The 13,764-nt window shown below is 39.9% G+C and overlaps 2 protein-coding genes across 2 annotated transcripts in view; both read right to left on the reverse strand.

Moving 5' to 3' along the window:
• CPA3 (carboxypeptidase A3) overlaps positions 1-1,474 on the reverse strand; it is a 29,094-nt gene extending 27,620 nt beyond the window's left edge. The window contains 4 exon segments of the mRNA XM_007471317.1: positions 1,236-1,285; positions 1,288-1,310; positions 1,408-1,456; positions 1,459-1,474. Coding sequence (XP_007471379.1) covers positions 1,236-1,285; positions 1,288-1,310; positions 1,408-1,456; positions 1,459-1,474 — 138 coding nt within the window.
• A 6,580-nt stretch (positions 1,475-8,054) lies between these two features.
• The window catches only part of CPB1 (carboxypeptidase B1), a 40,261-nt gene continuing 34,551 nt past the window's right edge, over positions 8,055-13,764 (reverse strand). The window contains exons 10-11 of the mRNA XM_007471312.1: positions 10,139-10,223; positions 8,055-8,426 (exon numbers count right to left, since the gene is read on the reverse strand). Of these exons, the coding sequence (XP_007471374.1) occupies positions 8,239-8,426; positions 10,139-10,223 (273 nt within the window). The 3' untranslated portion in view covers positions 8,055-8,238. The remainder of the gene's footprint in view (positions 8,427-10,138; positions 10,224-13,764) is intronic.

The raw sequence follows: 13,764 nt of genomic DNA on the forward strand, positions 1-13,764 counted from the left end.
CAGGAGATGCTTCTACGGTGCGTATTACGGCCAGGCCCACTTCTGAGCATTACCCAAATATTAGCTCATTTAGTCTTTACAACAACGTTAGAAAGTAGGTGTGACTGTTATCCCCACTTTACAGAGGAGGAAATTGAGTCCCAGAGAGGTTAAGTAACTTGTATAAGGACACAGAGCTAGGGTAGAGCTGGGGTTTGAACCTCTGAAGACCATGCTATTTCCAGACTAGGCTGCCTCTCACTAAAAAGCTTCAAGTGGAGGAATGCAGTTGTCCAGCTTTAGAGAGAGCAAGCAGGGTGCCATGCGGACTTGGCTTTGTGGGAGGCAGGGCTAGACCCCTGAACACGAGACAAATTGTAATTGTCTATTGAAATTGTCCCTGTAAAAGGTAGGGCAGACGTGAATCTGGCAGGGACAGAGGAAGGAAGAGGAGAGTATGGATTTGAAAACCATTTGGGAATTAGTACAGGCAGAACTTTTGATTGATTTGATGTGGAGATAAGGGGGTATCTGACTAGATCTCAGATTCCATTCTGGCTTTAAATTTGATATGTCATCTTGGTCATTTAATTTACTGTCTTTGAACTTAAGTTATTGTTTTCAACAAGTTACATTTTGACACTGACATTGAAAGTCTGATGGAGAATTTGAAACGATGTATGTAGAGTGGCTGGCACAGTGTGTCTTGTGCATAGGAGCAGCTGAATAACTGAGAAAATGATAACTTTAGCCCACTGGATTTTAAAAGACTGACCTAACTTTAAGAGTTTTCTTTCACCATGGACCTGCTCTTGGAAAGGGTTACATCTTGATATTATCAACCAGTGCATTGCCGTTATCAGGTAACCAGTACCTTGATGTTATCATAATTTTGACAGAAATTATGCCACTGGTACAGATCAGTGTGGGAGTGAGGAGAATGGAGCAGGCAAGGCGCTATCAGCAGGGAGGGAGAAGAGGCCGTGATAAAGGTGCCAGGAACATCTCCCTATTTCACACTTTCACCTAGAAAAAGCTGTTGTTTGCAAAGCTTTTGGGTGGGAAAACAGAAGTGGTAATTTGGGGAAAAATAAATAAAAACAAGGGAGGTACTGGCAACCGGCTGAATTATCCAAGTAGCTCCTGTCCCTTCCCCTATCTTTGGTAGCTCCGTGGGCATTGAAAATAAAAGACAAAAGAAGCAGGTTTTAGGGAACAGAAAGAAAAGATTTAAAAAACCCCTCTATTTGTTTTACCTGGTTGGTTTTGGCCAAGTCCTTTATAATGTTTGCTTGTTTTTCATCCTGGGCTTCACACGTAGCACCTTCTCCCTTTAAGAATACAAAAGATGGAACATGTAAACTGTGAAGAAGCGTTTCATAATCCTCTTCCCACATGGAGTCTGGAACACAGGGCGGCAAGATTCACCTGTCAAAGCGGACAGGAGCAATTGCAAGGGTGATAGCGGTCAAACCAGAGGCAGGATGAACCTCATGGTTCTTCTTTGTCTGTCCCAAGCCCCCCTGCCAGTTTTATGCCTCAGCTCTTATCTGGAGGAGCAACTCATTTCCTCTTAGGGTTCTGGTGGACAAAATCCCCCCCCCACCATATTTTCTAGTTGGGAGGGGCGTAGGGTGGCAACACTAATACTAAATGCCCATTTGGTGACAGGTGAATTCCATGCTACTCATATACCTTTTACAGTTGGGAATACCCATTTTACAGATGAGATGAGAGGCAAATTCCTTGTTTAGCAAATAACTTGCCCAAGGAAGCAGAGCTAGTATGATGAGATTTGAACCCAGTTCTTTGTTCTAAAATACTACTCTACCATATGCTTGAATTGAAGGATGGAAGGAATCGGTTTAAATTTGCACTTGGAACCCGAGATGAATTTGGGTATCTGGCCACAGAACCCTGGTGGGTGGTCCTTAATAGCAAAACTTTTTTTTTTTTAACATCTTTATTGGAGTATAATTGCTTTACAGTGGTGTGTTAGTTTCTGCTTTATAACAAAGTGAATCAGCTATACATATACATATATCCCCATATCTCTTCCCTCTTGCGTCTCCCTCCCACCCACCCTCCCTCTCCCACCCCTCTAAAACATATGTTTTTGAAGCTACGTTGTAAATTGTTAAAATAAGAACTTTTGATTACAAATTATTTTGAATATACTAAAAGTACTGTAAGTAATCTGGAAAACATTGATATGTTCACTGTCTAGATTTTATACTTTTGCCATCGTTTCTCAGTATCTCTCTTGGCAAAGAAGTAAACATTAGAGAAATTGCTAAATTACTCACATCCCCACTCCTTTCCCCTTTCCCTCCCTCTGTCCTCAGGGGGAACCCCTATTCGTAAAGCAACTTGAGGACATTTAGAGGGCAAGATAATGTGGTTGCTCAAATGTTTGTTCATGGGCTGCTCTCTTCAGGGTCTAGATGCTGTAGGTGCCCAATAAATGCTTTTTGAAAGTTGAATTACTGAAAGTCATTTATAAACCATTTTAAACAGTGTCTTGGGGGGAGGTCTTTAATCTTGAACAAAACTCGGTTAATTATGGATTATTTGGAAGAAGGCAACACTTATACCCAGAATTATAGGTAACCTAATATACTGAGTGAATTTAATCAGGTAACTTCTTAGAATTTCCTTTAAAACTACCTCTTCATGTATAGATGGTCATACATGAAACTTCTGAGAGTCATAGTTGTATATTTTTATTATCAAAATAATGCTGTTGGGGAGATGCCCCTGTTATATGTATAGCAGCGAAAGCTTCATTCCTCTCCACCTGATAGATGTGCAATGTGACGGGTCCCCCAAGAGGGTTTCCCTTGCTGCAACCCTGCAGGTAAGGAAGTGGAGGGGTTTACAAATTCCTTCATGTTCTTGACATTGGACAAGCTTATCAGCACTAGAAAATCCCAAGGCAAATTCTCGCTCTGTTGATTCTAAGGGGGCGCTTGGCAGGAGTACAGAGGAAAAGGAAGAACTTGACTTTGGAGTTAGACAAACGTAACCTCAGGGTGGCTCCCAGACACTAGCTACTTTACCTTGAGCAGGCTGCCTAGTCATTCCAGGCCTTGGTTTCCTCATCTGTAAAATAAGGATGCACATGGGACTCTAGCAAGTGGCTGTGAGGGCTAAATGAGATGCATATGTAAGGGACTTGGTGGATGGTAGGTACAAAAAACATGCCTGTGTCCTCTAAGCAGTTAATACAATTGTTAAGTTCTGTAAACACACTTGCTGGCCACTGTCAGGCTGCAGAACTGATGAGTATCAGCATGTATCATGTGGTAGGTTAAAGTGGTAGCTGTGTCCTGTAAGGCCAAAATATCTCTCTGTATTTGTTTTAATGTGGACTGCTTAAAGAAAAAAAAAATTATGTTATAGTTTTGCTTTTTGGAATTTTGTTTGGATTCTAAAATAATAATAATAAATGCCCATTGAAAATAATTTAGCAAAATATGGAAAAGTTGAAGGAAGAAAATAGAAGTCACTCTTAATTCTAGCATTCTGATATACTTTCTATGTTAAAGCCTTTTTCTGTGTGACTACTTTTAAAACTATATAGAGAAGGCTTGTGTGTCTGTTTTTCAGGTCAGCTAGGAAGGACACTTTTATTTGGGTATCTAAGTAAATGTTTGAAGGATCCTGGTATTTCTCAAGATAAGACTTTGATGATAAATAATCTTTGACTTCTTAATATCTGTTGCATATTGACAGTTCCTTGTTTCTGGAATAGGACATAGACATATGATGCTTTTAAGACCTCCCACCCCTCCCCAATCTATTTAGCCTCTGAAAAACAGTACAATAGATGGATTTCAAGAATATTTTGGAGCTCTTTCTCAGAACAAGTATGGTTTCTTAGCAGGCATAGTTCAGTAAAACCTTGTATTACTGAATCAAGATTTGTGAAAGGTCTTGGCATATGTATGGAGTAGGATGAATACTTGTTAGACACCGTATCATTTTAGAATTGACTATGTAAGATGGTGTGATGTTTCATAGGTTAATTTAATCTCTTTAAAAATATTTAAAGGTGAATGCTTCACACGACAATAATTTTCCATCTTTCTGGATCTTTGCACTCCTAGGATTTTTGTATGTCTAGACACAGTTAAAAATACCACTGTATTTTTTAAACTATGCTTTTCTGCATATTTTTCAAACATTACCACTATAAAAGAAATGTCCTAGAAAATGGAAGTGAAAGTTCTCTTGTGATTTACTACAATCTTTCAAATAATTCTCTATCTTCAAGTCAAATATAGTAAACTTCTGGAATACCTTTAGATATCTCATAAAGGATATGTTGAAAGAAAAATGTGTTGCCTTTAGTTACGGATATTGGATTTTTTAACATTGAAATGAAACTGCCCTGGAAAATGCTGCAGAGAAACTTGTCTTTTATTAGTTGCAGGAAAGGTGGCATTTCTGGACAGAGACGTGGGTGAGTGATTCAGGCAGTGTCAGACCTGGCTAGAGGGGGAGTGACTACCTGCTCAAATGAGATGACCTAAGAGGCTCATCAAGACCCCATTTCGCCCCCAAATCATTAACTATCATGGCTCCTCTGTCTTCCTTCTACTCCTGAAATTCTCTCTTTGACCCATGCATATAGGTTATCTGGCAAAGCAGGTGAACACATGAGATGTGATTCTAGATATGTAGACCTCCCATATTCCAGCCTGGGAAACCAGTCTTGCTATTTTGTAGCAACACTGTTTGAGGTAGGAAAGATCCAGGGGGCCGAGCCCCTGCTGTTTGTTAACTGCTGCTTTGGGGAGGTGAGAGTTAGGGACTGAAGGAGCTTAGAGCCAGTCCTAGGTCCTTCTCAGGGTGGGAATTAGCCAAAGAAAGGGAGAAGGGAGGTGCCCTCACAGCCAGAGGCTCCTGTGTGGGGAAGGCTGGTCAATGTCTGGTCTGGCAAGGCAGCAGAGTCTCTGGTCAGCCGGGCAGGAAGGCATAAAGTACTATATTGCACTGGGAAGGCCTAAAGCAGAAACTTCTTTTCTCTTTTTTCTTGGTGAAGCTCAGGCAAGTGGCACTGCTAGCCTGCTAGCTGTTAACTTTCAGTTGGCAAGAGATATAGCAAAAATGTCTCCAGTGCAGGAAATCTCAGGTACATGGATTTTATTTGCTTTCCTATTTCTAATTCTTCTTAAAAATTCCTTGAAATTTTAGAAAAGCCCATGTATATTGCTAATTTCTGTTTTAAAGCACTGAACTTTGGGCCACAGCATTCCTTAGTTAGAAGTTGATGGCACCTGCTAGAGGTAGGGTAAGGGAGTGTCCTGTGGAACTGAGTTGAATGATACACCTCCAGCAAGATAACTTCACTCAGGTAAGTATGGTTGAATTAGCTTTGCAATTCACATGGATATAACTGAAACAGAATGGGAGAGAGAAACAATAATTTTGCTAAATTACATCTGTTTTTAAAATTAGCATCAATACTGCTTAAGAATTTATGGGGATTTCTTTTTTGGCACTTAAGGGTCTCTCTTTTTCTGTGCCTATTTAAATGATGTTTATTTTGAAGATGGTTGCCTGACAAATTTTAGCAGCTGCACTGCTACCATCTAGTGGAGGATTAATGCAATTAATCATTCTTTGGCTTGACAGCTTCCAAACAAATCATTGTGACGTTAATGGATTCTGTTTTTGAATGGAACACTGTTATAGATATTTCGACATATTATGCTAGCTATGGAATCTTCTCTTCCTTGAATCTACATGGAAAACAATGAGGTATTGTTTTGTTTTATGATTTTAAAGTAAGCAATGCCCCCAAATTATAATCTAAATACATATTATTATATTTTAAAATTTGAACTTTGCACAGTACTCTCCAACGTTACTAGCACGTTCAGTTTTAATTCTGGAAAACTTCAAGTCATGTTTGACATACAAGTCCCTGGCACCTTGTTTCACTTCCAGTCTGCTTTCCACACCGTAGCCTGGCTGGTGTTTAAAAAAAACAACAACAAAAAAAACCAAAACTCTTATCATGTCATTTACAATTTAACATCTCCAGTGGCTTCTCATTGCTCTTTTTTTATTGAATGAAAGATTCTTTAAATTCTATAGTACTTTACAGTTTTCAAAAGTTTCACACACATGATTTCATATAATCACATAATAACCCCTTTTTCCCCCTATCCCTATCTTGCCCCTTCCACATTCCCTCTCCCCACTGTTAACCACTAGTTTGTTCTCTATATCTGTGAATCTGCCTACTTTTTTTTTTTTATTCACTAGTGTGTTGTATTTTTTAGATTCCATATATAGTGATATTGTACAGTATTTGTCTTTCTCTGTCTGACTTATTTCACTCAGCATAATGCCCTCCAAGTCCATCCATGTTGCTGCAAATGGCAAAATTTCATTCTTTTTTATGAATGAGTAGTATTCCATTGTATCTATGTACCACGTCTTCTTCATCCATTCATCTGCTGATGGATACATGTTGCTTCCATATATTGGCAATTGTAAATAATGCTGCTGTGAACATTGGGGTGCATGTATCATTTCAAATTAGTGTTTATATTTTTTTGGATGTATACCCAGGAGTGGAATTGCTGGGTCATATGGTAGTTCCACTTTTAGTTTTTTGAGAAACTTCCATACTGTTTTCCACAGTGGCTGCACCAATTTACATTCACAGCAGCAGTGTAGGAGGGTTCCCTTTTCTCCACACCCTCACCAACACTTGTTATTTGTGTTCTTTTTGATGATAGCCATTCTGACAGGTGTAAGGTGATATCTCGTTGTTGTTTTGATTTGCATTTCCCTGATGATTAGTGATGTAGAGCATCTTTTCATGTGCCTGTTGGCCATCTGCATTTTCCCTTTGGGAAAATGTCTATTCAGTTCTTCTGCCCATTTTTTAATCCGGTTGTTTATTTTTTTGATGTTGAGTTGTATGAGCTGTTTATATAAGTCGGGTATTAACCCCTCATCAATCAAATCATTTGCAAATATCTTCTCCCATTCAGTAGGTTGCCTTTTTGTTTTGTCAGTGGTTTTCTTTGCTGTGCAAAAGCTTTTAAATTTAATTAGGTCCCATTTGTTTATTTTTTCTTTGGTTTCCTTATTAATCTATGACAAAAGAGGCAAGGATATACAATGGAGAAAAGACAGTCTCTTCAGTAAGTGGTGCTGGGAAAACTGGACAGCCACTTGTAAAAGAATGAAATTAGAACATTCTCTAATACCATACACAAAAATAAACTCGAAATGGATTAAAGACCTAAATGTAAGACCGGATACTATAAAACTCCTAGAGGAAACCATAGGCAGGACACTCTTTGACACAAATCGCAGCAATATTTTTTTGGATTCGTCTCCTAAGGCTTCTCATTGTTCTTAGATCGGTTGTTCCAAATCCTTAACATGACCTCTAACCCTTCCTGATATGATCCCCAACTCCCTCCTCAGCCCTTTCACATGCCCCTGTTCCCTCAGTTCTCTGAGTTCCACCCTCTCTTGCTTTCTTCTTACAGCTTCTGCATAGTTACAGGGCCTGGAAGGGGTGCTCCCTTCTTCGAGCTAACTGTGAATCATTCTTCAGGCTTTAGCACTTTCTGAGAGAGCTTCCTCCTCCACGTCAGATAGGTAATATAAATTAAATCACTAATTATTACATAATTAGTTAAATAATTATTTGTTTCATGTCCATCTTCTCAAGTGGCTTATACAACCATTGAGGGCAGAAATGTTTTCTTTCTTTTTCATTGCTCTGTCCTCAATTGCTTAGCAAAGTGCTTGGCATGTGGTAAACAGCTCAGAAAGTAACTTGAGTGAGCCGAGATGAAAGCTAAACCATGATTGGATCGTTTCACCTATACCACATTTTACAGTCCTGGATTTCCCCTTATATGTCTTCTTCCTCATCAGCACTGCACTATAACCTGTGCATGTCTGCAGTCTGCCAGGGTTGGCAACACTGCAAGGACTTTAACTCCCGTATGGCTGATCTACATCATTGGTTGTGCACGGCTTGCCTTAGTCATTTGTTCACATCTTTTTTCCCCCAATGAAGTAGACAGTCTGTCAGGTTTTTCAATTGTAATGGTTCATTTTTATTATGATCAATATTAAAGACCCAGGTAGTTTAATAGACCCAGAATCTTAAAAGAAAGAGGAGGATCTGGAAAACATCTAGGCAAACAAAAGTCAGAATTCAGGATAGAAAAGAAACAAAGAGTGCGCATTTAGAAATAAGGCTGTTAGTGCTCTGGGCTAGTACAGATGTTCCAGGACATAGCCGGTAATGTATTTGATCGCCAGCATTGTCTCCTCACAGGTTGGCCGGATCTGGGATTCAGGGAGGGCAAAGCCATATCTGCCTTTATCCCGGAGTTCAAAGGTGAAGGAATATTTGATTCCTTGGTCATAAGCCCAGTCATCAGAGCCCCCAGCAGCAGGATCTGAAATGAGCAAACAGAAGAAAGAAAAATTTTAAATCTAGGAAGGAGATTTAAAAACCCCGCCAGCTTTCTTTTATAATTACAAATGTTTTACTGCACAAAACAGTATAGGTAGGCGAATTTTCTAGTAAACTGGATCACAAAAGCTATGGGGGCTGTTTTAAAAATTTGTCCAGTCTTACCTCTAAGTCTACTTAGTGGGAGTCATGTGTTTAATACCCCAGGAAGTATGTAATTTGTAATATATAGACTTCTCAGAGTGCTTGTATACTGAGGTAAACTGTGCTATGTAGTGTGTAATCTGTTTACAAAATATATACAGTTTCTGGGAAAAAGATGTGTATCTCCTAGAAAAATAAGGAAAACTGCATGATGACTGGTAAGAGGAGAGGACTCCAAACCCTGCTGAGTGATGAAACTGGAGCAGCTTGAGGGCAGGGCTGTGCCTTCATTTTTGTTTCTTCAGGGTCTAGCATATGGCCTGGCACAGATTAGGCATTCCTTCAGTTATTCATTTGGTGACAGTTATGATTTCATTCATTTATTCAATCACTCATTTGTTCATTTATTCGTTCATTCAGTCAACAATTGTACAGCTCTCACTGAGCAGTAGGCCATGTGCTCAACTCTGGAGATGCTAGGACAAAGGAGAGACATGGCCCCTGCCCTCCAGGGGCTTACACTGTAATGGAAAGAGAAACCTCATTGAACTTGCCTGAAGAAAACCTACAAGAAGTTCACCGTATGTGAATAGGTGCAATGTCACTGTGGGTTATTTCGGATAGAACCCCCTTAAGAAAATAGTATACTCCATCTGATACAGAGAAGTTTAATAACGAACAAGAATACAGGAAACTGTATTCTACATGAAGCTTTTAGAAACCCCTCAGGATTGGAGCCTCTCCAACTGCACTGAAGCCCCCTTGATGATGGGACTGGTCTTTTTTCTTTGTATTTCTGGTCCTTTAAGACCTGGGGCAGAAAGAAATTATGCAAAGGCAAATATATGTAGAAATTGAAAGTGGGGCCTGCAGAATGCGCCTTCCCAGCGAAATCCGAACTGCAGCCCCAAGGCTCTGGGGTCTAGCCGCTATCTAACTCTTTTGCCACTTGCTTGCATCCCTTGCAAATAGCTTGAGCCTCAAGTAGCCTTTCGAAACTGCCGTCTGTTTAGCCAGGAAAACCTTCCCTCCTTTGCTTTCCTCCAGCAATTGTCCTTCCAGATAAAGCTTCTGTGTCATCATTCTGGGAACTTATTCCTGATACTGTGGAGTGGGGTGATTAGTCTTTGGGTGTGCTCTTTTCTTAGACATCCTTCTATCGCAGCACTTAGCTCCTGTATGACAATTAATGTTTACTCTTCCCGCTTCCCTGCTGTGGGTTCTTTGAAGATTGTTCCAGCCCTCCTCCTTCCTTCCTCCTTCCCTCTTGCCTTCTCTCCATCCTTCTTTCCTTTCTCCCCTAGCATGTGTTGAGGGCCTGGCAAGTGGTAGACGCTCAATAGATGTTTATGGAGAGCAAATGTTTCCGTGGGCTGAAAGGGATATTTCTCCCCCTTTTTTCTGAACAGGAAACTGATTACATATTTTTAAAAAAATTCACTGTCAGGCAAAAGTCACATGTTTTAAATGATAGAAAGGAAAGACGCTGGGAACCATTTGTTGCCTTTGAAGCACGTGGATTCTTTGCATATTTCTGATGCCAAGACTTACAGATTGTTGAAGCTCCTGGGCCATATTTGTACTTGGTGCCGTGCAGTGTGGCAAGTTCTTTCACAGCAGCTTTAGCCATGGTGTTCTGCAAAAGAGCCAGCAGTGAGTGAGTGAAGAAATAAAAGCACACACCGACAAAAAACCAAACATGTGTACGTTATTTTTAAGACGTTGAAGACACGTAAGTCACAGTTCGGGTTAGTGTTTTAAACTTATTCAGTGCGCATCCCCATTTTCCAGCGAACTTTGTCATATGATCCAAGTGATTCTTGTGGAAGGATGTCTTCCCTAATGCTCTCCTCAAGCACTCACTCTGAGCTTCTCTTTGTCACACACAGAGTTGTGTCATATTGTGTCAGTATCATTAGCTGCCCTCTGAGTTCTCAGTGACTTTTTCTGTCCTTTATCTCCGTGTCCCCAGGGCCCAGCCCAGGGTTTGTTACTTAGTGGTTACTCAGTAACTGTTTGTTGAAGCTCCGAGATGGCTAGCACTCTTCTTACCCTATTATTTGAGAATTAGGCCCTTACATTTATTTTAAATGATCATTGCAGTAAAATCTGGGTCCTAGTTGTAAACTCTTGTTGTATTCAGAGTTTATTCTTTTACTTTGTTTTCTTTTTTATTTACATAGAATTTAGTTGCTCTTTTTTTCCCCTGGAATTCTTATTTAGGCTTGTTAAACATTTTTTTTTGAACCTTAGCTCAGGCTGGAGAAATGAGGCTATAGTGATTTGTAACTGTCCCAGATACCACATTTATTGACATAGTAAAATGTCACTGTGTATGAAGAATTAGGTTATATCTAAGGATTAGTCTGGCAAATCTATCTTGTCTCTGGAGCTTGTGAGAGAAAAGCAGGAGGCAAGGAGCTCTTTGTGGTTGTGCAAAGAGATTGTCTACCTGTTAGAGGCAAACAAACAAAAATCAAAAACTGTACAAAATGATTCCAAACAAAACAATGCAAAAACCACCTGGAAATAGGGCAGGTTATAAAGCGAAGATTAAGTCATGACAGGATTATGTGAGTTGGGGTAGGAGTGTTAAAAACCACTCAAAAGAATGATTGGATAGTCGGTGCAACCTTCAGTGATAGTGTAAAAATGCTTAAGAATGGACAATTCCAAGGAGGAGTGGTAGTTCCAGCATGGAAGATTTTTTAGACCGAAAAATGAGAGAACATTTATTTTATTTCAAAAGGCAGAACACTTGAATTCCAGAATTTAAAAAAGTAGCAAGCATTAACTTATGTGGGTTTTTTTGTTTTATTAGGAGCAGCATCATCTTCTCATCAGACCCGCTGCCCTCCCGCCCCTACACCCAGCCCCTCAGGGAGAAGGGCTGTGCACTCAGCTCCTCCCTGCACAGTAAACTCTCCAGTATCCACTGACAAATTGTCTATTTAACTGAATCACTTTGAAAGCAAGCTTTACTTTTCTGTCTGGAGAACACAGATTTGTGAATCTGACTGTTATTACAGGAGAATTAGCCGTAACTCATTCTGGCTATGAAACTAGCTATATATCTTAGTTTGGCATCATAATTGTCTTGTACATATGCCTGGAAAACTGTTGGTGAAGTTGGTGATCACCAACTTAAACTGAAGTTGGTGATGACATCAGAATAATTCTGTTTTTACAGAATAGCAGCTTCCCTTAATCCTTGTTCTAATATTAAAACCAGTTCAGTCAAGTCTTAAGTCAAATTGATGAGGGCATGGCTGTAAGACTTCAAGAATTGCAGCTCCCAAAGCATCAATGCTTCATCGAAACAAGTGGTAAATTTGGACATTTAAAAGGAATTATAAAACTTAAATCATGACTTTCTGGTCTGAAATGATGCAATCAGTTTCTTGGAACTAACTTATTATTCTTAGAGTTTTGGGACAGTAATTTGAACATTTTAGGGTTTCATTTCCCTTTTTCCCAAACTGGTAAACTAATATGTGCTTTCTCATACTGTATGGAATCTTTACTGTTGTGATCTAAAGGTATTGTTTCTGTTGTTTAATCTTATTCTAACCAACATACTAGAGTTAGGTCTTCTCTTCATCCTTTAGTATAAGGCCTGTTGCCAGTTGAAATCAGAAATAATCTGTAAACATTGCACAATGCTCAGAATACATTTAAAACCATCTTTTAGAGACGTGAAACATGGTGAGGTACTTGTTCTTTTGGTAGGCAAACAACATGTTTCCTACTGTTCTACAATTTCTTTAACTTGCGATTCATCCAAGGAAATTTCTAGTTACTTATTTTTCTGTAAGGCAGAACCTCTAATCCTAAAGAACTCTTATTCCTTCCCTAGCTACCTTCCTCAGGCTTTTCTTCTGTTCTGCTTTTTTTCCCCCTTAAACATTGAATTCTTACTTTTAGTTAGTAGAAATAAGATTCTAATAAATTCCAGGCATGTAATGTACAGCAGGGCTCCCCAACCCCTGGGCCATGGACCAGTACTAGTCCGTGGCCTGTTAGGAACCAGGCCGCACAGCAGGAGGTGAGTGGTGGTTGAGTGAGCGAAGCTTCGTCTGCCGCCCCCCATGGCTCATATTACTGCCTGAACCATCCCCCTGCCCCACCCCTGGTCCATGGAAAAATTGTCTTCCATGAAACCGGTCCCTGGTGCCAAAAAGGTTGGGGGCCACTGCTGTATAGCACTGTGACTATAGTTAACAATACTGTGTCGTATATTTAAAGATGGCAATGAGAATAGAGCTTTAATGTTCTCACCGTAACAACAAAATGACAATTATGTGAGGTAGAGGGTGTGTAAACTAATGTGGTAAACATTTTACAGTATATACGTGTATCAAATCATCACATTGTACACCTTAAATTTACACAGTGTTATATGTCAGTTACATCCCAGTAAAGCTGTAAAAAAAGAAATTCTTCAGGATTAGTTCCAAATGTGAGAAGTTATGATGACTATAGACAAGATCATTGTCTTTATCTCTTGACCTCCTGTGTGTCAAATGACCTTCAAGTCTCTCAATATTTTTATTGGTGTAACATAAGAATTGAGTTATCTGGCAAAATTGAAGGGGCTTACTTGTGATCTGTTATTGCTTCTGATTTATCAACTTATCTATTTAGTCATAACTACCCTTAGGGCCACACAAAAATGTTTAGTTTGCCTTTCCTTAGAGCAATAACCAAGTGCTTTCTAAGCCTTCAGAGGCATCTTTTGGAAACAGTTGCTCTGCCTGTGATGCTGAAGCAATATCTAAGATGGATGTTAACTTAAAATGGCTGTTATTTTGTTCCTGTCACGGGTACCCACTGAAGGGACATCTAGTCTGTGTCTCAGCCTTGGTTCTCCTTGTCCTAAGTTGCTCTCTCATCTTGATGTCTACCTCATCACTTGTCCTCTGACCATCACCTCATCATCACGTCCTTCAATGGCTCTCTCACCTTCTGTTGAAGTCTGGCCTCCTTTCTTGACGTAAAGAGTCTTTGTGAGTTTGTCTCTCTCTTCTCTCTCAGGCTGCATCACTTGCCGTGCATCCCCATGTTCCCTCCGAGCCAGGCTTCCCTGACTACTTTCTGTGCCCTTCCCCGCCTCTCCTGGCCTCCGTGATGCTGGGTGTCCTTCTGCCTTTGTAGGAAATCTCTTTCACTCTTTGTTC

The sequence above is a fragment of the Lipotes vexillifer genome, unplaced genomic scaffold (genome assembly GCF_000442215.2).
Source record: "Lipotes vexillifer unplaced genomic scaffold, Lipotes_vexillifer_v1.1 scaffold618, whole genome shotgun sequence".
NCBI lineage: Eukaryota > Metazoa > Chordata > Mammalia > Artiodactyla > Lipotidae > Lipotes > Lipotes vexillifer.